Source organism: Chrysemys picta, chromosome 24, assembly GCF_011386835.1.
Source record: "Chrysemys picta bellii isolate R12L10 chromosome 24, ASM1138683v2, whole genome shotgun sequence".
In the NCBI taxonomy this organism is placed as follows: Eukaryota; Metazoa; Chordata; order Testudines; family Emydidae; genus Chrysemys; species Chrysemys picta.
The window spans coordinates 8,557,772-8,579,409 of NC_088814.1; the positions used below are offsets into that span (position 1 = coordinate 8,557,772).

General features: G+C 42.8%; 1 protein-coding gene across 2 annotated transcripts; it reads left to right on the forward strand.

Annotated features, from left to right (window-relative positions):
- The first annotated feature begins 557 nt into the window (after positions 1-557).
- Positions 558-20,827, forward strand: CCDC47 (coiled-coil domain containing 47). 2 transcript variants are annotated; one of them, XM_005309617.4, is made up of 13 exons: positions 558-867; positions 5,691-5,956; positions 6,840-6,947; positions 9,613-9,787; positions 10,148-10,269; positions 11,718-11,783; positions 13,082-13,183; positions 14,897-15,007; positions 15,619-15,704; positions 15,892-15,950; positions 16,938-17,047; positions 18,656-18,823; positions 19,138-20,827. In XM_005309617.4, the coding sequence occupies exons 2-13, from the start codon at positions 5,696-5,698 to the stop codon at positions 19,216-19,218; spliced, it is 1,449 nt and encodes a 482-aa protein (XP_005309674.1). In that variant the 5' UTR covers positions 558-867; positions 5,691-5,695; the 3' UTR covers positions 19,219-20,827. The 2 variants fall into 2 exon arrangements, with proteins under 2 accessions (XP_005309674.1, XP_065434107.1); XM_065578035.1 differs by lacking the exon at positions 558-867 and adding an exon at positions 4,603-4,790.
- Positions 20,828-21,638: the final 811 nt, after the last annotated feature.

Here is a 21,638-nt window from a genome sequence, read left to right on the forward strand (position 1 = left end):
AGAGCATAAGCTTTCGTGGACTACAGCCCACTTCTTCGGATGCATCCGAAGAAGTGGGCTGTAGTCCACGAAAGCTTATGCTCTAATAAATTTGTTAGTCTCTGAGGTGCCACAAGTCCTCCTGTTCTTCTTTTTTCAGCTACAAAGTCAGTTTGGGGCCTATGAAACGTCACCTGGCTGTGATGCTGCGTCACCATGTGGCGATGCTTCCATGCAGCCTGGTGGTGTTTCAAAGTGACATTGCGACAGTGACAATGTATTGGGGGGGAGGGATAGCTCAGTGGTTTGAGCATTGGCCTGCTAAACCCAGGGTGGTGAGTTCAATCCTTGAGGGGGCCACTTGGGAATCTGGGGCAAAATCAGTACTTGGTCCTGTTAGTGAAGGCAGGGGGCTAGACTCAATGACCTTTCAAGGTCCCTTCCAGTTCTAGGAGATGGGATATCTCCATTAATTATTATTATTATTAATTATGGCTGGGCCATGCCGTGGGATGTCACCGCGTTCCCTGACATCGCAGCCCTGCTTTGACGTGACGTCACAGTGCCAGGGGACTCCCGAGCGTGGGGACTGGCGTGCGCACGGATGTCACGGGGCTGCGACGTGACCTCCGGTGTTGCCGGGCAACCGGAAAGGGCGGCCGGTTGTAGCGCACGTGGTGGGGCGTGAGCAGGAGCCCCCCGCCCGCAGGCCCGGAACTCAGCGCGAGGCAGCTGTTCCCGCGGGCCGCCTGGGAGCGGCAGCAGAGCCGGAACCCCGCCTCCCTGCTCGCACTGCGCCTGCGCTCACCTACGCAAAGCGCGCAGGGGGCGCAGCTTGCGCGGGGGAGCTGGGCCTAGGTGGCGGGCGGGCGCGCCGGCCGGACTCAGGTAAAGGCGGCGGGGCGTGGAACCGGCTGGGAGCCCCCTCCCCGTGCTGGGAAGCGGCCCTGGGGGTTGACCCCGGAGCGGCTCTGGGCCCCCCCCTCCCTGGCACGGCCTCCCCCGAGAGGCGGGGTTGACAGGCCCCACGTGGCGCTCGCCTCCCTGACCCCCCGCAGCGGCGCTTTTCAAACTTCCCTTCTGCGGAGCCAGTTGAAGGAAATGGTTGATGCCCGCGACCCAGCGGAGCTGAGGAGGAGGGGCTTGGGGTGTGGGAGGGGCTCAGGGCTGGGGTGAGGGCAGCGGGGTGGAGCCGGGAATGAGGGGTTCAGGGTGCAAGAGGGGGCTTTGGGCTGTGGCAGGGGGTCGGGGTGCAGGAGGGGGGTCAGGGCTCTGGGCTGGGGGGGCAGGCTTGGGACTGGGGATGAGGGGTTTGGGGTGCAGGAGGGGCTCTGGGTTTGGGGGGGTCAGGACTGGGGCAGGGGGTTGGGGTGTAGGAGGGGGTCAGGGCTCTGGGCAGGGGGTTGGGGTGTAGGAGGGGGTTAGGGCTCTGGGCTGGGGATGAGGGATTTGGGGTGTAGGAGGGGGCTCTGGGTTTCGGGGGGGGCTTAGGGCTGGGGCAGGGGATTGGGGTGTGGGAAGGGGTTTGGGCTGGGGGTGCAGGCTCTGGAGTGGGGGATTTGGGGTGCAGGAAGGGATTCTGGGTTTGGTGGGGGCTCAGGGCAGGGGATTGGGGCGTGGGGTTACTTCCGGCGGCTCCCGGTCAGCGGCACAGCTGGGGTGCAAAGGCAGGCTTCCTGCCTGTTCTGGCACCGCGGACCGCGCTACGCCCCGGAAGCGGCCAGCAACAGGTCCAGCTCGTAGGTGGAGGCGCACAAGCGGCTTCGTGTAACTCTCATCTGCAGGTACTGCCCCCCACTCCCATTAGTCCGGTTTCCAGCCAATGGGAGTGTGGAGCCAGTGCTAAGGGTGGGGGCAGCTCGTGGAGCCCTGTGGCCCCCCTGCCTAGAAGCCGGACCCACTGTTGGCTGCTTCCGGGGTGCAGCGCAGTGTCGGAAAAGGTAGGCACTAGTCTGCCTCAGCTGGGCAGCACCACCAATGAGATTTTTAACATCCCAGTCAGCGATGCTGACTAGGGCAAAGTGACCCAGTGCCTTACATGCCGTGACCCAGTACTGGGTTGCAAAAACACTGCTCTGGCAAAATCTCTCTCTCCCCCCCCCCTTTCCAATGATGCTGACTTCCAAACTCCTAATTTCTCTTGCTGGGCCGTGTGTGGCAGTGACACCCCCTCCCCCCCAAGGGCGCTGTGGTTCTGAGCCCTGGTGGGCGTGCCCTGAGCACGTGGAGCCTGGCTCTGCCGGTCTGCTCCATTGGGGTGAGACACGAATGTCTTTCGGGACCCTGTCTGCTCCCAAGAACAGAGCTGACAGGTGGAGTAGGGTGGAAGAGTGTGGTGTGCACCCAAGAACTAGGGCACAGCTAATTTTAGGTACTCTAACCTTGACTGTGTGTCTTTAAGGACTTGTCACGAGATCCTGGAAACTTGCGCTCCCTACAAGAAACAGTGCCACCCCATCATATAAGGTCCTAAATTCCAGATAGCACCGTGGCTTTGTGCCCTGTGGGGCAGGGCATTGCTATGAGTCATTTTTTCAGTTGTGGAAGCTGTGAGTTAACTGCCAACTCTGTTCTTGCACCACGTGAATTGTGGTGACCACACAGGACCCACTATGAAGTACGGTGCTTCAAGCAGTTTTTTGCTTAGGCCTCCATTGCTGCAAATATATTCACTGTGGCACCCAAGTCTGTTAGTTAGATACCTCTTGGGAATTGCAGTCATAATCCATTTTTCATATGACTTTACAGAAGTGGCAGGGTACTTGGTAATTGGATATGCTTTAGTAGTCTCAGAATTCCTTATTCCAGAGGAATGGGAGATGTTCCTTTGATCATATAGCCCGACTTAGTTGATCTTTTTACCCGTAATAATGCTAGTTCTCTCTTCATAAGTAGTATCACTATTTTCATTCAATTCACATAAAATTTGTGGAACTCCTAAGGAATATTCTAAACTTCAGTGCTTTATCTAGCTGCATTGTATCTTGCTCATGCACACTCTTGTACACTTCTTATTTAGGCTGTCTATCTAGAGTGGAAGGCCTTCAAAAAAGGGACTCATTTGTTATCTCTCTAAAATAGTTTGGATGCTCTGGGGCCATGCAAGTACACCTCTACCCCGATATAATGCTGTCCTCGGGAGCCAAAAAATCTTACTGTGTTATAGGTGAAACCGCGTTATATCGAACTTGCTTTGATCCACCAGAGTGCGCAGGCCCGGCTCCCCAGAGCGCTGCTTTACCGCATTATATCCAAATTCATGTTATATTGGGTCGCGTTATATTGGGGTAGAGGTGTAGTACTCAAAGGTATATCACATTAAGGTAACAAAAAATGGTTTCTGTTAGTTTCGGGTAACTAAAACAAAAGTCAACATTCAAGTCAGCACCACAGTGAGAATGAGAAAGATGAGCTTTGCTTCCATCAAACTTGGTGGTAATCCTCCACAAGTGTCTGTGAAGTGCTGTGGTTGACTTAGCATTGCTCTTACAGGCCCCAGTTGAGACCTCATTATGCTAGGCACTGTACTATTTTAAGAGTTTATGATCAGTAGACAAAACAAAGTGGAGACCAGGGAAATTTAAAGTGAAGTGACTTGTCCATGGTCACACCATAGGCTAGCGGCAGAGCTGGGACCAAATCTCAAGTTTCCTGTGTCCCAGTCCAGTCTCCTATTCAGTGGCCCACACTGCCTCCCAGTGAAACAGCCATACTCTTCCCAATTTTCTTTGTTCAACACATAAGAAATGGGTCCCGAATAAAAGCAGAAACTGCTCAGCAGGACCCATTCCTGAACGCACATCTTAGAATGATTGAGAATATGTTGTTTGAAAGTAACAACACGATTGCTGCTTTGCTGTTTCAAATGATTAGATCAAGTGTATTTTGTGATATTGATGGTGCTATTGCTACCTAATTTTTCCATTTAGTGACCTGACTACATAGGTAATAACCATCGCAGGTGCAGTCTCTTATGTTCTTTAAAATGAACAAAAAATGGAGAGAGTTGGTCACTCGGACATTTGATGGGTGATACTGTTGGAGAGAGTATCAGAGGGGTAGCCGTGTTAGTCTGGATCTGTGCAACAGAGAGTCCTGTGGCACCTTTAACAGATGTATTGGAGCATAAGCTTTCATGGGTGAATGCCCACTTCGTCGGATGCATCCAACGAAGTGGGCATTCACCCACGAAAGCTTATGCTCCAATACATCTATTAGTCTTAAAGGTGCCACAGGACTCTCTGTTGCTGTTGGAGAGAGAGTGTCTTATTAGGAGTACAGAGTTGGTAACTTAGTCCATCTTTTTATCCTGACATGGGTAAAGTGATAGATATCTAACTTACATATTGTATATGTTCCCAAGGACACTATGGTAGGCATATTTACTAAATAAACAGTAGCAAATACTCCACCTGTAGCTGCAATAGGCTATGTTGATTTCACTATTATTTAATTTTAATGTGCGCACTCCCTTGCTGTGTCTTTTAGATCAGGAATCTGGTGCAGGAAGGTTTTTCAGTATAAGTCACCACTGTTAGTAAGCAAACTGTCTTGATTAAGGTCAGACTATGCTTCCCAATTGGCTAGGCATTATTTGTACAACTATTTTTATTTCTTTATCAGGTGTGTATATAAATGATGTACTGTACCAATGCAGAGGGGAAGCCCATACTTGGGTGTTAAGCAAACACTTGATAAAGGAACCAGAAGCATGCATACATGGGTCAGGCATCTGTACATCCTCCATTCCATTATCCAACCTTTTGTCTGAGGACCTGTGTGTGTCTGTGTGTACATATGTATATATGAAGGTAAAAAGGAAAGTTGCCTCCTCTTTGAATAGTTGGTGAGAGACTTTAGCAGGAGTAGCCAGACTGGTCTGTGGGACCAGTTCTCAGAATTCAGTGCTCTGTCAGTCCTAGTTGCTTGCTATGATTGTATGGGAGGGAATCTCTGCAGTCTGCACTTCCATATTAAGCGAGAGGGTCTGCTACATGCCATGTAAATTGGATGTAGCCTTCAGGCTCATGGTAGGTTGCTAATGTGATCTATTGTATACTTTTAAAGTGCCTTTACTATATAGGGACTAGGATGTCAGTGTCATTTGTCCTGAACTGCAAAGACCCCTGTCTCAAACCTGAGAGGAGTGAGTTGCATGTTGGAAAACTTGAGTAGAGAAAGAATTGCATGATTATTATTTATTTTTTTTAAGAAAAGCTGGAAAAAAAAATCTCTAGAACTCCTCTTAGTTGTGGGGAGGAATAGGAGTATGAGAATGTATCTCTTTCCTTGGGGCTGAAGCCTCTTAAATTAAGATTTGGCAGTTCTGTAGTGTATTTCATGCCAGGATCTCAAAGCATTTTACAGACAAACCTCTATGTGATGTAAGTATAATATGAGGTACCTTCTCTAAGCCTCAGTTCACCCATCTGTAAACTAAGTAACTTGTCCCCAAATCTTTGATAGAGCTGGGAAAGAACCCAGGAGTCCTGTCTCTGTCTCTTGTGCTAATCGTTAGATATATTTTCACAATCCACCCCCCACTTTGCCTTTTAGGGAGCCTGAGCTCAAAAATTGATTAGATGATGTCTTATAATTGTACCCTCCTTCTGCATTCCCGTAATCGGGCGGATGTTTAATGCATTAGGACCCTAAGCGAACTAAATAACCCCTTCTAACCTGAGTGTTTTGTATTTGAATTTTTTTTTTAGTGACAATGAGGAGCTTGTGGATCTTCATTGCTGTTTTGTTTGCCTCATGGGGCTTTTCTTTGGCCAAGTTTGATGAATTTGAGGATGGAGATGACATTGTGGAGTACGATGATAATGACTTTGCTGAGTTTGAAGATGTTACTGAAGATGTAACCACAGACTCTCCCCAGAGGATCATAACCACAGAAGATGATGAGGAGGAGGCCACTGTAGAGCTTGAAGGTCACGATGAAAATCAGGAGGACTTTGATGATGCAGATGCACAGGTAATGTCAAATTCATGCCGTTGCCCCTCTTAGCCTCTCGTTTGAAATGCCCTTTCAGTTATCAAACCAGGATCCATGATTGTTCTTGTACTATACCCCAGTGCAGTACTTATGCTGTGATCCCATCAGATCTTCAAGCTATGCGGGGTCTGGTTGGGTCAATATTTAGATGGAATTTTTCGAAGGAGCACCCAAGATATTCAGATAGTGGTACTCTTCCTTTAGAGTCGGTAGTGAACCCACTGTGGTGCTAGGGAGAGCTCTGCTGCTGGATATAACATCTTCCTAGTGAATTGTAAAATGGAGATCCAACTAGTTGCATTCATTAAAGATCCCATGGCACTTCTGTAGAAGTAAAGATGTTAACTTCTGCATCCTGGTCCAACTTGGGAGGCAATATATAATCACCCTAAATGTCCCATACAGTTTCAGCATGTAGTCATCTTCTCTTCCCATCATAAACTTTGTAATGCTTTGCTGTGTCCTGTTGAGAGCTTGCTATGATCCACTGCAGAGGTAGGTGCATTTCAGTGATAAATAAAACCGTCTTTTGAGAATCATTTGGGTATTGGTTAATAAAGCACTTTGATATCCTTGGGATTGTAAGGCACTTGATGCATGTAAGAAAATGGCTGTTAAATCTTCATAAAATTGTGCATAAACATATTATTGCAGAAATGTTCCAAATTAAAAAAAAAACACACTAATACCCAGGCGATTTTCATTGATCTTAACTTTACAGTCTCAGCTGTAACATTGTAAAAGAGACTGCGGCTTTAGAGGGATGATGCATATCCCTTTATTTTCTGTCCCACATCTGTCATATTTGCCACGTGCTTACCAGGCTTGAGATGTTTAGACTGTTTGTGCTCTTATCCCTTAGGAAGGAGATACTGAGAGTGAGCCATATGATGATGAGGAATTTGAAGGCTATGAAGAGAAAACAGATGCATCTCCCAGCAAAAGCAAGGACCCCATAACAATTGTTGATGTAGGTATAAATGTCAGAGTGTCTTTCCATTCGGCACTTTATGATTTGTTTGTAGTATGGTAGTCCCTAAAGGGTCCTGCAGAGAACAAGGCCGCCTTGTTCTAGCTACTGTACAGACATAATTAAAGGTAGTCTTTTGTCCTGAACAAATTACAACCTGAATTGACAAGACAAAGGGTGGGAAAGGAAACTGCTCAGAGACATGACATGTCCAACATCACATAGCAGCTTAGTACCAGAATTGGAATTGGGTCTCCTGAGTCCCATTCCTGTGCTCACTGGATTGTGCTGATTGTCACAGATTTATAATATGACATTTGAAACTGATGTATTCAACTATACATGGCTTGTTCCTTAATGTGTAAACAACTATGTAAAACTGCTAGTACTTCCCACTCTTGTGCACTCAAACTGAATTGGCGTCATATTCTGGTCTAGTTTATCATCACGTGGGAATACAGATGTCCTTAATATTATGCCCATGATCAGTAAATGTCTCTGCAACAAAAGTAACCGTGTTTTAAACATGGGTTTTGGCCAATGCATCTTTGAATATGGTTTATCCTTACGTTAGAGAGAGAAAACATGCTATAACCATAGTAACAAATCATGTTTTAGTTAGTGTACCACAGCTAAAACATGATTCGCTAACACATTTGTGTATCTTGATTACACAGGCAACAAAAGAACATGTTATGATGGTTATAACAACTGTATTTAAATTGTTGGGTGTTTTAAGTGTAGCTGGGGTTGAACAGTGCAGATTTGAAATATACAATATTTAGTCCTCTTGATGCCAAAAAACCCCTGAGGCTTTTACAAAGCAGTTCAGAGACAAAAAGGGCAGAGTTACATTTTTCTAAAATGGTGTAATCAAATGTGTCAGTGGGAAATACCTCATCATCTCTTTTTTCTGAGGGGCAATATCTTGGCAGTAAAACTAATAACCAACCTCTAATGACTTCAAAAAGAGAACTCCACAGAGAGACAGCAGGATCTTCCTATTAAATTTTGGTCACTATTTGCACTATGGCTCCTAACTGTGTTCTGAAAACACTTTCAAAAGTTGGTCACAACACAGTTGTAATGCATCTTTCAGTCACACCTTTTGTGGTGCTCAGATAATGCAGTGATGGGCATGGTGTCAGAACCTGAACAGAAGTGTGTTACAATTGTGATGAGGTGCTAGGCTGACTACACTGGAGATTATTCGTTAGCACAGTTTGGCTCTTGGAAAAGCACTCTTTTCTCCACACTGGTCAGTGATCCGGTATCAGTATAAACTGTGTTGGGCATATGCTATGTTCTAGGGCGCAATTCAGACCAGCGAGAGGTTGTCACTGCTTGTCCTGTAATCCTGTGTGCCTTAAAATGGTCTGCTTCTGTAGCTCCCTGTCTAGACGCTTCCAGCCAGTGTACAAGCATGCACTGAGTATCTGTGTGTTGAGCAGTTCTTGTTCAACAACTCTGATAGCAGCAGCCTGCTTGTTATACCAAAGTCATGCTCTGGTCTCCACTAGCTTTGGTTACTACTAGCCAAATGATCCCAAAACTGTGTGCCCGGAAATGTCCAGCCCTCTTCTGGAATATTCAAAGGAGTAATAAGGTCCGTTGCTTCTCTAAAGAGACCAAAGCATAGCAGCTTGTTGCTTTAACTGGAGTTAATAATCACTTCAAGTCCAACATAGTACTTGGTAGATTTAGAATAAAAGTAAAAGAGGTTTATTTAATCAGAGAGAGATTTTACATGAGGTCAGATATAAGGGATAATGTCAGATATGGTTACAAACAAAAGTAAAAACGCTTTCTGTGACTAAAACTTAACAGGCTACAGTCTTGGTTCAAGGTAAGGTTTTTACCACACTTCCTTCCAGCAAGATAGCTGACCATCACCTTGGTCAGGATCTCCCACAAAATACACAGTGCTCCATTCCTTTGTCGTCTGAGTTGAAAGATAATTTGGGGTTCTTTGCCCCGCTCTCTTTTATAGTCCGGTGAAAATGTATCCCTCTCAAAGTTCAGTGCCCCTCCTGTGAGGAAAAGTGCCACAGAGTCTGATGGAGAACTTTCCATGCTGGTTTCTTGCCCAGAGGTACTTTCTGCAATGTAAATTGATCTGCCCCTTCAGCTTCCAGTATGCCAATGGAGGGTCACTTGACTGTGATTGCCAATTGTCTATGATTGCACCGGGATTGAGGCTTTTTCTTTGGGGGGAAAAACCTGTTTACCTATTCCCCAGACTTGTCTGGTTCAAACACATTTTAGAATCATCATACAGAGGGAATTCGTAACTTCACATATAACATTATAGCACTTTACAATTCTATTAATAACTAGAGTGCTGTTAGCTTTCATATGGTACAACACAAGGCATATTTTGTACAAATATTAGTGCAGTAGTATTTAGAGTGTGAATGCTTGGAGCCTAAGGTCAAAGAATACTGTATCAACTATCTTCCAGCATGATTGCTGCTAGTACAAAATAAGCCATGTGTCAGTAACAAAGTTGGCCCTAAGTAGGCTCAACTCTGTAGCATAGCTTTAGCGAAGCTTATCGCTGTCATTCAGGGATGAAGCTTCTCTGGTAACTTACATGTTCCAAAACAAATGATTGTGCAGAATCCATTACATCCAGTAATAAAATTACTTCATTCACTCACCACAGGTCCCTGCACATCTTCAAAACAGTTGGGAGAGTTACTACATGGAGATCTTAATGGTAACTGGTCTTCTTGCGTACATCATGAACTACATCATTGGGAAGAATAAAAACAACCGGCTAGCTCAGGCCTGGTTCAACACTCACAGGGAGTTGCTGGAAAGTAACTTTGCCCTTGTTGGTAAGTTTTTGCAGTTGCTATGCCCAACTGTTCGCTGCTTTGAATGTGACTGGCTTATATGATTGATGAGAATGGGCTGGGAAGAGGAATAACCTTTTCTCTGGCAGCACTTGTTGAAATTAATGGCAGTTGTGCATGCATTGAAGTAATATACCACCCCTCCAATGCTGAAATGCGATCTAAATGCAGTGACCATAATGGTGTAGAATAAGTTGCATAAGAGAACATTAAGATGGCACTTTAGTCCAATAGAATAACCCAGGAATACCTGAATTCTAATCCAAATGATGTCATTTCACTACTTGTCACTGACCATTAGCTCACACTTCCTTTTATTAACTAATATAGTCTTACTTTCAGGGGATGATGGCACAAATAAAGAACCCACAAGCACAGGGAAGCTCAACCAAGAAAACGAACACATATACAACTTATGGTGCTCTGGCAGAGTGTGCTGTGAGGGAATGCTTATCCAGCTAAAGGTAAGGGTGGGGGAATCTTGCAGTATTGTTCCGCTAACTAACATGTGGAAGTTCAAATTTTGGCCAGGTGCGCTCTCTCTCTATCCCCAGGTTGGGTAGCTAGAGGCCTCGGTATGGCTTTTTCTTTTTATCATTCAGGTCAGCAGACTGGATTCCGAATACACACAGGAAGCAGATATGCTGAATGAGTAGTGGCCATTTTTTACATAGTCACTTTTATTATTATACTATCATTTTAAGATCCAATCTGTCATGATTTGAGAAGAGTACCAATGAGTACTTCATACTTCTGGATAGTGGAGAACTCCCACTGTCCGGTGCTGTGGGGCAATTGTTCCTGGTCATGATGGTGGATAAGAGATTGGAATGTAAAACTGTCGGTGGTCCTTTTAGTGCTTCTTTTGGTCACTGAATATATCAAGTCCTGGGTTTTGAACCAGTGGAATGCTCATCACCTGGAGGGGGGAGAACTTGTCTTTTTCTTATTAGCTTGGCAAAGCAATCCAACCTAAGATCAATAGAAATATTTCCATGATTTCCCCTCCCCCCCCATTTCAATGGAAAGTTTTGTGCTTGGATGTAAATATTTCCCTGCAATGTTTACAAGCTGAACACTACAGATTTGAGCTAGCACCTGAGAACCAAAAAATGAAACCATGAGACTAATAATAAGCACCAGGCTGTGCTCCAGTAGTAAGTATTTGCAGCATCTACATTTAGCTTGGAGAATGAAAATGGTCCAAAAAAATAGCTTAAAATGGTCAAAAATAAACTGGATATTTAAAATTTTCCATTTTAATTGCCTTTGCCTGTCATGACTATTTAGGCTGAAAGTCCTATTTTTTCTTTTAACCTTTGAACTTCTTCTAACTACTACCTCCACAAACTTCCCATCGGACACTACAGCGTAGCCAGTCCCAAATTATCAGTCCCTTCGCAACTTTGACAACTTCATTTATTCATCTTAATGTCCATTTACTTCCATCTTAGCAGAAGGAGCTCTTAGTATTCTAGAAACAGATTCCAATGAGAAATGAAGTAACTCCGATGTCTTCCATATCAAAAAGCTGAATATTTGATTCATATATGTAGTGCTAAATACATGCTTTTTGTGATCACTGGAGCAAATGCAGAATGGAAAGCGTTGTAGGTTTCTAAGACCTGGTCTCTGCACAAAGTGGTGCCAGTTTAACTAAAGCTGTGATATTTATACCAGTTAGTTAAACTGGCACAGGCTAAACTGATATAACCAGTTTTAAACCAACAGTCAGCACACAAAGTGGCACCAGTTTAACTAAGCAAATTTAAGTTAATCTAGTGAATCTTTGTGTATGCAGACAAGACCTTAGCTACTTAGTACCTTAGTAGATGCTACTACATTCCAGTAAATTGCTAAATATGCAAAAACTGCAGCACTGTCTACTGTACTAAAACATTCTCTCTTTCAGTTTCTCAAGAGGCAAGACCTTCTGAATGTACTTGCTCGTATGATGAGGCCAGCCTGTGACCAAGTGGTATGCACTCAATTCTTTAGATTTACTGTGCATAGTTCCTGTTACATTCCTTCAACTCCACTGAGCTTTTGGTCTTTCCCACAACTAGCCAGATGGTGGCTTCAGAGAGAAATGCAGCTTTCTTCCATCTTCCTTCAAACAAAGTAACTCTGTGAAATGATCTGCAAACACCATTCACGTTCTTTTTCTCTTTTATGATGCACCAGACTTCTGATGACTGGTGAATTGTTTGTCTCTCTCTGGGTTTTACTGTTCATGTGGTTTTGTGAACCAAGTCCGTCACACTTTGACTTCATCTTGACAAAACTTGCTTTTGGACTGGAATCATAGATTCTTAGAGTTGAAAGGGACCTCAGGAGGTCATCTAGTCCAACCCCCTGCTCAAAGCAGGACCAATCCCCCACTAAATCCCCAAGTCCCTAAATGGCCCCCTCAAGGATTGAACTCTCAACCTTGGGTCTAGCAGGCCAATGCTCAAACCACTGAGCTATCCCTCCTTTTGTGACTTGCAGTCTTGAACAATTGTTCTGTCTTTTGAACCCTTTTATGAGTGCAGCCTAATCACACTGGGTAATCTGTTATCTGCCCGGTATTGTGCATCTTGTAAAGCTAATTGGTGTCTAGCAGCTGTTAGTGTTAGGGACAATGGGAGCCTATATACTCATAGTATAAATGCCAGTATCCACACAGTATCCATTAGGCATGCTGTAAGGAAAATTTTGGGGGGGGAGAGATGCTCTGCTAGTACTTATGAGGTTTTACTTTTTCATATATTTTCTGTTATAGTTTAGTTTTTATATTGTTGGTGTTTTCTTTATTCTATCTTGTTTAGAAGTGGCAAATGCATGCAAACAGTCTGCTATTGGCTATCTAGTATGCTCTCAAACTGAGTTCTCCTAAAGCTCTGCTATGTTGCCCATTGCCAATAAACCCTGAGATTGGGAACTCCGCTTTCTAATTGTGTTAGACACTTACCGTATGGTTTTAGGAGTGAGAAAAGAAGCCATTAAGTCCAGACATGAACAGAATAGCTTTATCCATGTTGAAATAACACCTGAATATAGTAGCTGGACTGAGATTTTCTTTTAGATATTTCAAAAGGAAAGGTACAGCTAACTTTGTAGTGAAAACATTTGTTCCACAGTAAGAGTTGGATCGGTCCACTGCAAGTGCTCCATGGCTGGGGGAGTCTATTATCAGGGTCCTAGTCTGTGATTATGGCTCCTAGGTGCTATGATAATACAAATAATTAATAATAGTATAAATCCAGTCACTACTACTGTCTCTCTTTTTCTCAGCAAATAAAAGTAACAATGAATGATGAAGATATGGATACCTATGTGTTTGCTGTTGGAACAAGAAAAGCCTTAGTGCGACTTCAGAAGGAAATGCAGGACCTGGTATGTGTGTGTTCAAGTTGGAAGGAAATGGATAGTTCAGGCGATTGGGAATGGGGTATAAAGGCTTTCATCTCTAGGTTGCTTGTTCAAGTTCAGGGCCAGTTCGGAATAACTGAAAGTTGTTACCAGCCGAAGGCTAAGTGGCCTAGAAGACTTAATTTGGGAAGTGCATTCTCAGTCCTGTTCCCAGTGGACAAGTATCCACATCCTAAAGCAACTGGCACTCATTTGCTTCTGTATTGGCAAAAACAACAAGGAGTCCTTGTGGCACCTTAGAGAGACTAACAAATTTATTTGGGCATAACCACTTCATCAGATGCATGGAGTGAAAAATACAGTAAGTAGAATACACCTCTACCTCGATATAACGCTGTCCTCGGGAGCCAAAAAATCTTACCGTGTTATAGGTGAAACTGCGTTATATTGAACTTGCTTTGATCCGCTGGAGTGCACAGCCCCGCCCCCCACCCCCCGGAGCATTGCTTTACCGCGTTATATCAGAATTCGTGTTATATCGGGTCTCGTTATATCGAGGTAGAGGTGTATATATTATAGCACATGAAAAGATGGGGGTCAGTGCTAACGAGGCCAATTCAATTAAGGTGGAAGTGCCTGTTCTCAACAGTTGACAAGAAGGGGTGAATATCAAGGGAGGGAAAATTACTTTTGTAGTGCTAACGAGGCCAATGCAGTCAAGGTGGATGTCGCCCATTTCCAACTGTTGACAAGAAGGTGTGAGTATCAGCAGAGGGAAAATTACTTTTTGTAGTGACCCATCCACTCCCAGTCTTTATTCAGGCCTAATTTGATGGTGTCCAGTTTGCAAATTAATTCCAGTTCTGCAGTTTCTCGTTGGAGTCTGGTTTTGAAGTTTTTTTGTTGAAGCATTGCCACTTTTAAGTCTGTTATTGAGTGTCCAGGGAGATTGAAGTGTTGCAATTTTAGCAGAAGGGAAAGGGAACTTCTTTGTCACCTTTACAAGGGGTCTCTTGAAATCGAGTTTTAGATATGTCGACAGGTGCTCTAAATTTTTTGCTTGATCTCTCTTAACCCAGCACCAATTACTTTGTCCGATTTTGAAAAATCTACTCACTAGTGATGACTGGGGAACTTTCTCTGGCAAGTTAGCGAGCCTAAGCCATCAATTTCTGCAGAATTTAAATTTTCACGAACAATCCCCTCCTTAAAAAAAATCCACTTTCAAGTCTTGATACTTTCAAAGAATCTTTCCTGATGTGACCAACTCTGTAGACTACTCTAGAGCCAGCGCTGCTGCTTGTAACTTCCCCAAACAGCAGCAGCAAAGTGAAATTGGCAAGATGTGGGTCAGTTTTGCTGCTCACTTCATTGTACAGGCTTTGCTATATTGCCAAAACCAATGTAAGATGCATCAGTTCTCTGATATATTCATGTCAGCATATCCCTACAGTCAATTTTCATCTCATCTGTAAAAATCAATTGCAAGTACCCTCTCAAAACTTAAAAAAAGATACTAAATTAAGAATACAATATATATGTTAGTATCTGGAGTGTTATGGTGTTGTGGGAGTGTACTTCATGCTGAAAATGTCTGTCCTCAGTCAGATGGAATTAAGAAACAGTAAATCATGTTTATTTGTATTTCAGTACTGGCCAGGATCCCCATTGTGCTAGGCACTGTTAGAACCCAATAAAAGAGACACTTTTTTTTTTTTCCTCTTCTCCTTCCAACAGAGTGAGTTCTGCAGTGACAAACCCAAGTCTGGGGCAAAGTATGGGCTTCCAGAGTCGCTGGCTATCCTGTCAGAGATGGGAGAGATCACAGAGGGAATGATGGACACAAAGGTAACGTTGAAAGAACAAGTAGAAACTCTCAGGCATTTTCTTGATGGACTTGGCCATTTTAAGGCTGGAGTTCAGTGTGGAATCTCTCACAGATGATACAGCAAGGAATTGAACGCCACATCGTTCTCTCCCTTAGAGAATCCTAAGAAACAAAGCTCCCAAAGCAAATGCAAGAGACAGAAAATAGATACAGTTGTCAATGGAGCAAACATCTGTATTAACTTTTATATATTAGCGTATCCATTGTAAACTTGGGACTTAAGCTGTCATTTGCCATGCTGACGTAGGCAGAGCAGCGTTGCCAAAGTGGTGTAGTGTTAAAGACCTTCAGTATACGCCTTCAGAGTTGTGGCTGAGCATTGGATGAAATGTCATGCCCCAAATGAGAACTCTCCATTTTACATCCTTGCGTTGCTAACATTCACCCAGGACAGGGATGTAGTTTATCTGCATGGAGCTCTTCTCTAGCAAGAGTCACTAAATCAAGCTGGTAACTTTAGCACAAGAATTGTCAAAAAGCAGGACGCAGAGACAATATAAGCAAACCATTTCAGGGGACGGGTTGGAGATGAATTGGTTATATGAAAAACTAATCTCCGTTTCTCTTTCAGATGGTACATTTCCTCACACACTACGCTGACAAGATTGAGTCCGTCCATTTTTCAGACCAGTTCTCCGGTCCAAAACTTATGCAAGAGTATGTATGAAACTAGACATCTTTTAATAGCTATTATAACAGAGCAGCAGACAATGTATAGACTGACATACTTGTCTGAGTATTCTAGCAGTATCTAGTGTGTGTTAAGAAATACACAGTACAATGTTATGTCCATATTTTGTGTTCTCTTATTCCAACTACACCTTTATTTCCTCTCTTCTGCCAGGGAGGGTCAGCCTTTAAAACTGCCCGACACTAAAAGGACACTATTGTTTACATTTAATGGTAAGGAAAGGTTTCTGATAATTTATCTGTTAAAAGTCTGATCACAGTGCTCAAGCCATGCCACTTTTGGGATAGTAGACAGTATTTCTAGTGACTTAAATGCAAGTAGATAAAGGTACAGGATCCCTGAGTAACAAGTGAAAGGGATGCAATAATGCACAGTAAGGGACTGGGTGGTATATTGCATTGATAATGGAGCTTTGGTTCTCTAGGTTACCAGTACAAATTCAGCCCAGGTCAATAATGATCAAAAGTCATTCTGGCCTGATTGCAGTTTTATGGTATTGGGGGAAGGAATTTGTTTTCTGTCCACTTCTTGTGGGCAGATGTCCATATCCCACAAGCCATCACCACAAGTGGCGATGATGGCCAAACAACCAACTTGCCAAAAGTCAAGAATTGAATGTCATCCCTAATGGTGACCCCAGTAGGTCAGCATTGGGACAGGGAGGGATAGCTTATGGTTGCGCCTGTTGCTGTCTGTCCTGTGCTTGTTTTTTTGGATTAATAGAAGCTGTCAGGGCTGCCAGGCTTTAGCGCCCTTTAAATTAAAAACAAACCTACAGGGATTCCAGTTATTTTCAGCAAAGACCAATTTTTTCCTTCAAATGCATACATAAACTTCCCATTGACTACAGAGGAAGCCGTGGGCATGTCAGAGGGCAAAATGTGGCCTTTAAATTGTATTTTGCAATGATCAAAGCAGGAATTTCATACCTGTATAAAAACATGGTTGCAGCCTGTATTCTTAATCAATCTGGAAGCATAGTATGAGAGAAATGTGCCTGCTGCCATCTGAAGTATCTGAATTTAATCTCCAAAGCAAATACTTCTGTTAATTAACTCATTTTTAAAAGGAGGATTAGAGCATCTTTCTTCGCAGACTTTTATAAGCAGGCTGAGCAATGTGGAGAGGGCATTCTAATTAATAGCAAAAGCCTTTCCAGTTTCCCGAACTAATCTGATGAAAATGTCTTTGCTTTACAGTTCCTGGTTCAGGCAACACTTCCCCAAAGGATATGGAGGCTTTGCTGCCTTTGATGAACATGGTTATTTATTCTATTGACAAAGCGAAAAAGTTCCGTCTAAATAGAGAAGTAAGTCACATGCTCCTGTGTGTGTTGCTGTCAGATAAGATATAAAACTACTTACGGTTAAAGGTCCCATGGTAACTTTTGTAAGGGGAAGAAGGTGCATCTGAAGAAGTGGTTTTTTACCCACGAAAGCTTATGCCCAAATAAATTTGTTAGCCTTTAAGGTGCCATCGGACTCTTTTTGTTTTTGTGGATACAGACTAACACGGCTACCCCCTGATATTTGTAAGGTGAGGAGCCTTAAAATTCAAATGTAACATCTATGGTGCTTACATTCCACTTGCCTTAAATCATATGGGGAATATCAGTTGGATTTGGTATTCTCTGCTTCCTGTTGCATAAGAAAAGTATTCAAACTATTGCACTCAAGGAAGCCGATACAACCACAGTCTTACTTGGCCATGGGAGGCAGGGAGGGGTGATTAGAGATGGCAACAGTTATTTACAGTTGAGTATTTGCAAATAAAAGAGGTAGTTCAGTCTGAAGAGAAGGTGAAGAGTTCAGATGATCAAGAACCAATGCACACAAAGGCATAGGAAAGGGTATTTGCAAATAACTTTAAGAGGTAATTAGATGAAAGGCGGTATATAAAGATCTTGCATTTATTGCCTTTAGATGATAAACCTCCATATCTGGGATGCATGTTGGTATGGAAAATTCCTCTTAAACTTTTTAAAGCTTTCTTGAAGTAAGAGAGACCATATACTTTCCCATTTCTTACTAATATGTGGTTCCACTCTGAAAAGTTATTATATTAAAAAAACAAACAAACAAAAATAAGTAGCCCCATTTTACTCAGCAGCAGATCTGCTCCATGCATGTATTAGTCAGACCTGCTTGCTTTAGTAACACAATTTTTGTAATTGCTTTTTAGACTTGTTAGCTCTGCAAAGCCAGTACAGCTGAGGCTACATCTACACTACGGGGGCGGATCGATTTCAGCTACGCAAATAGCGTAGCTGAATTCGACGTATCTGATCCGACTTACCCCGCTGTGAGGATGGCGGCAAATCGACCGCCGCGGCTCCCCTGTCGACGGCGCTTACTCCTACCTGGGCTGGTGGAGTACGCGCGTCGATTCGGGGATCGATTATCGCGTCCCGATGAGACGTGGTAAATTGATCCCCGAGAGATCGATTTTTCTACTGCCGATTCGGGTGGGTAGTGAAGACCAGCCATCAGAGTGAACTGGCTTCTCTTCCTCCTTGTATAAGGCCCATAGAACTAGGTACCAGACAATTACGCCTGTGTAATGGGACTGTATTTGTGTGACTTAACTTGACTTGCAGAACCTTTACTGCTGTTGAAATAATGAGGAAAGAATCCAGTTTCATACTTAGGCCCTGGGCTGAGTTTGTACAGCTGACCAATATTGGAGAAAGGTGTGGGGACCACACTTTTTACACGTAAACCAGACAGGTTTCATCTGGAAGCGATACATGTGGAATCACTCTTTCAGAGTAGAACTGCCATTTAAATACTGAGAGGAGCTATTTTTAGTGTGTGTAGCTATTCCAGACACTGTCCCTCTTTTTACTTGTTGGAACCTTGCCTTAGTGCCAATCATTTATCTGTATTAACTGTTTTTATTTCTGTCTCTTGGGGGAAAGGGTAAACAAAAAGCTGATAAGAACAGGGCCAGAGTAGAAGAGAACTTCCTTAAACTGACTCATGTGCAAAGGCAGGAGGCTGCCCAGTCCCGCCGGGAAGAGAAGAAACGGGCAGAGAAGGAGCGAATTATGAACGAGGAAGATCCGGAGAAACAGCGCCGGCTGGAGGTATAATGGCTTTTCAGAACAGCTAAAGAACTAACAGCAAGTGTCTCCCATGCATTACGAGGCTCACTTGTAGGTATTCCAGAAGCATGGCAGTGTATTATCTTCTGGCCTGCTGGAGATCTGACATAAAGTGGAGCTGGTTTTCACTTATGTATTGATTTGTTAATTGTTTGCCAGTCTGGGTGTCTAGAGGAGACTGCATCCTGAACACAATACCTTAATTAGCCGTGGTATCTTGACCTTCTCAAATTGTCAGCTTGCTTTTTCAGTGAGAGTACTGACGTTCATTCAGTTCTCTGTATCCTTTCCTCCAGGAAGCTGCTTTGCGGCGTGAGCAGAAAAAACTTGAGAAGAAGCAGATGAAGATGAAGCAAATAAAAGTGAAAGCCATGTGAAACCGTTGTGGGAAACTCGATCTCAGTGCCCTGTGTAGACTTTTAATTCACAGGGTACAAAGAACTAGTTAATTTCATAACCTTACACTTCTTCAAATACTATTCGCCATTAAAAGAAATGCTCTTTGCATCCACGCTATTTAACAATTAATTTAGGTATTACAGCAATATACAGATATGTATAGAGGGTTTTCGTCTCTGCAGCTTTCTTCCCAATGGTTGAATTATTTTGCTACTTCTGATGCTTTAAAAAAATCAAAAAACTTGCAACATCCCTTGAACTCCTTTTGTGATTTTTAAAACAAAAAAAGATTATAAAACTTTTAATCTTTACCAGTAACTTTACATCAGTGCTTTGATTGAGATTTTTAATGTTACAGGTAATTTTTTCCACTTAATTTAGGGGGAGGAAAATAGCCTCCCCCCCATTTTAGTGAAATTGCACAATAAACATTGGTGTGTTTCTATATCTGCATCAAGCTTGTAAAGGTGCAAAACATAGAGCCTTCCATATATGGTATGGATATTTCAGGGATTTAAAACCAGTATAGTTTAGAAAGATAACTTTTTTTTAACACAGGGCACTGAAACAGTATTGCACAATCTATGCTATGGTTGGCATAAAGATAAAAGCTGTAGATCGGTTAGATATCAGGGAATGGCATACATGAGCACTGTTTCTTATCTGTAGTTGTGAATGTTGAAAGCGTAATACAATGTGAATTCTGTACTTTGTGTTTCTTCTTCAGAAGCGAATGCATGGTGAGTTGGCAAGTTCCTCTAGATTTGAATACTCTTAGTGTACGAATTTGCCTCTTAAATATTTCCCTCATTTTGATGGCAACTGCTGCCTATTTAATGTTCAGCAAGAGGCTAGATTTGCAATTAAATATCTGTGCAACTTCTCTTTTCCCTAAGCAAAGAGAGAACTTTTTTAGAGGCTATATAGCTTTTTGATCTGTTGAAATAGTTATTTATTTCAGGATTTTAAGCTTGAGGTGGGGGAGAGATGCATGTGGAGGTAGGGGGGGAAGAAATGGACACAACTGTACAAGTACGCTGCTGTCTAAGCGCTGCATTTTATAGATGTTTCCTACCTAGAAAGCATTTTGTTTTTTGTAACCTACTTTATGCAGTTGTTTTTCTGGAGGAATAATCTGGGTGTCTTTCTCTTGCATTTTCTTGTTTGATGCTTTGAGTAAATAATTTTGTTCTGAGGCAATAACAATGAGCTGCTGTTGAAACAGCATGTGCTAAAGGCCTTTGTTACCGCATGAGACATTTTACACTGATTTGAATGCAAAAATCTGTAATGTGATAGACATACAAAATATAATCATTTTATAACAGCTGGTGAAAAGTAATTTAAAGCCAAAAATAGCATAAAATTATGTGTAATTTTACTCTTTTAGCTCTATTTAGCTTGAGAGGGTGCAAGTCATACAATTTCACAAAGTTCTCTTTAAAGAAAATGTGAGTGTGTGCTCTTTTGAGTAAATAGAATGCTTTGCTGAAGTTCCATACACTTTTGGGCCATGGCAGCTGATTTTGTAATATGAACATTCATACGAACGATCTATGAAAAGAGTAAAATATAACTGAAACATTCTAACTGCCTTCTTTACTTTGGTGGACTCCTTGTGCCTTTTTGAGTATAGCCTCTATTAAACCCTCGTATCTTCTATGAGAACTACTATTATGTTAAAAAATGTACATCGAACCAGCTCATATTTCCACTCTGCTCCAGCAACTTGTCGTCATCAAGAGTGCTGTCTCTTAAGAGAAGCTATTATCTTTTGTTTCAGAGTAGCAGCCGTGTTAGTCTGTATCCGCAAAAAGAACAGAAGAACTTGTGGCACCTTAGAGACTAACAAATTTATTAGAGCATAAGCTTTCGTGGACTACAGCCCACTTCTTCGGATGCATATTATCTTTTGGTCAGCCTTACGGTATATAAGCCCATCTAGCATTCTGGATAGAAATTGCCATATGGTACCCATTCTTTTTACACAGAGAGATCAAGCAAGTTTCGAGTGACTTTAGGAGCCCTGGTTTGCCATAGATGAAATACCAGTGCCCTAGCCCTTTTCACTTGGTAGTGCTGAGACCTTGCGGGGGGAAATGAGATTCTAGAATTTAGAGCACTAGGCAACAGCCCATCTCTGGGTCGTAAGGGCATGGGTAAATCTACGACAGTATTAATATTTTGGGAGGTAAGACTAGTCACAGGACGGTTTAATGCATCTCTTCAGTCACTAGATATCTTAAATCTTTCCAGTTTCATTAGTCATTGAGTATTGATCTTGGAAGAAATAACCGTATTTTATTAAAGAAATATACATCGCAGCCCAAGAGATTGTGTCTAAATTTTCAGGAAGTTTATGAGTAGTTCTGAGGATAGGACAGAACACTGCACAATG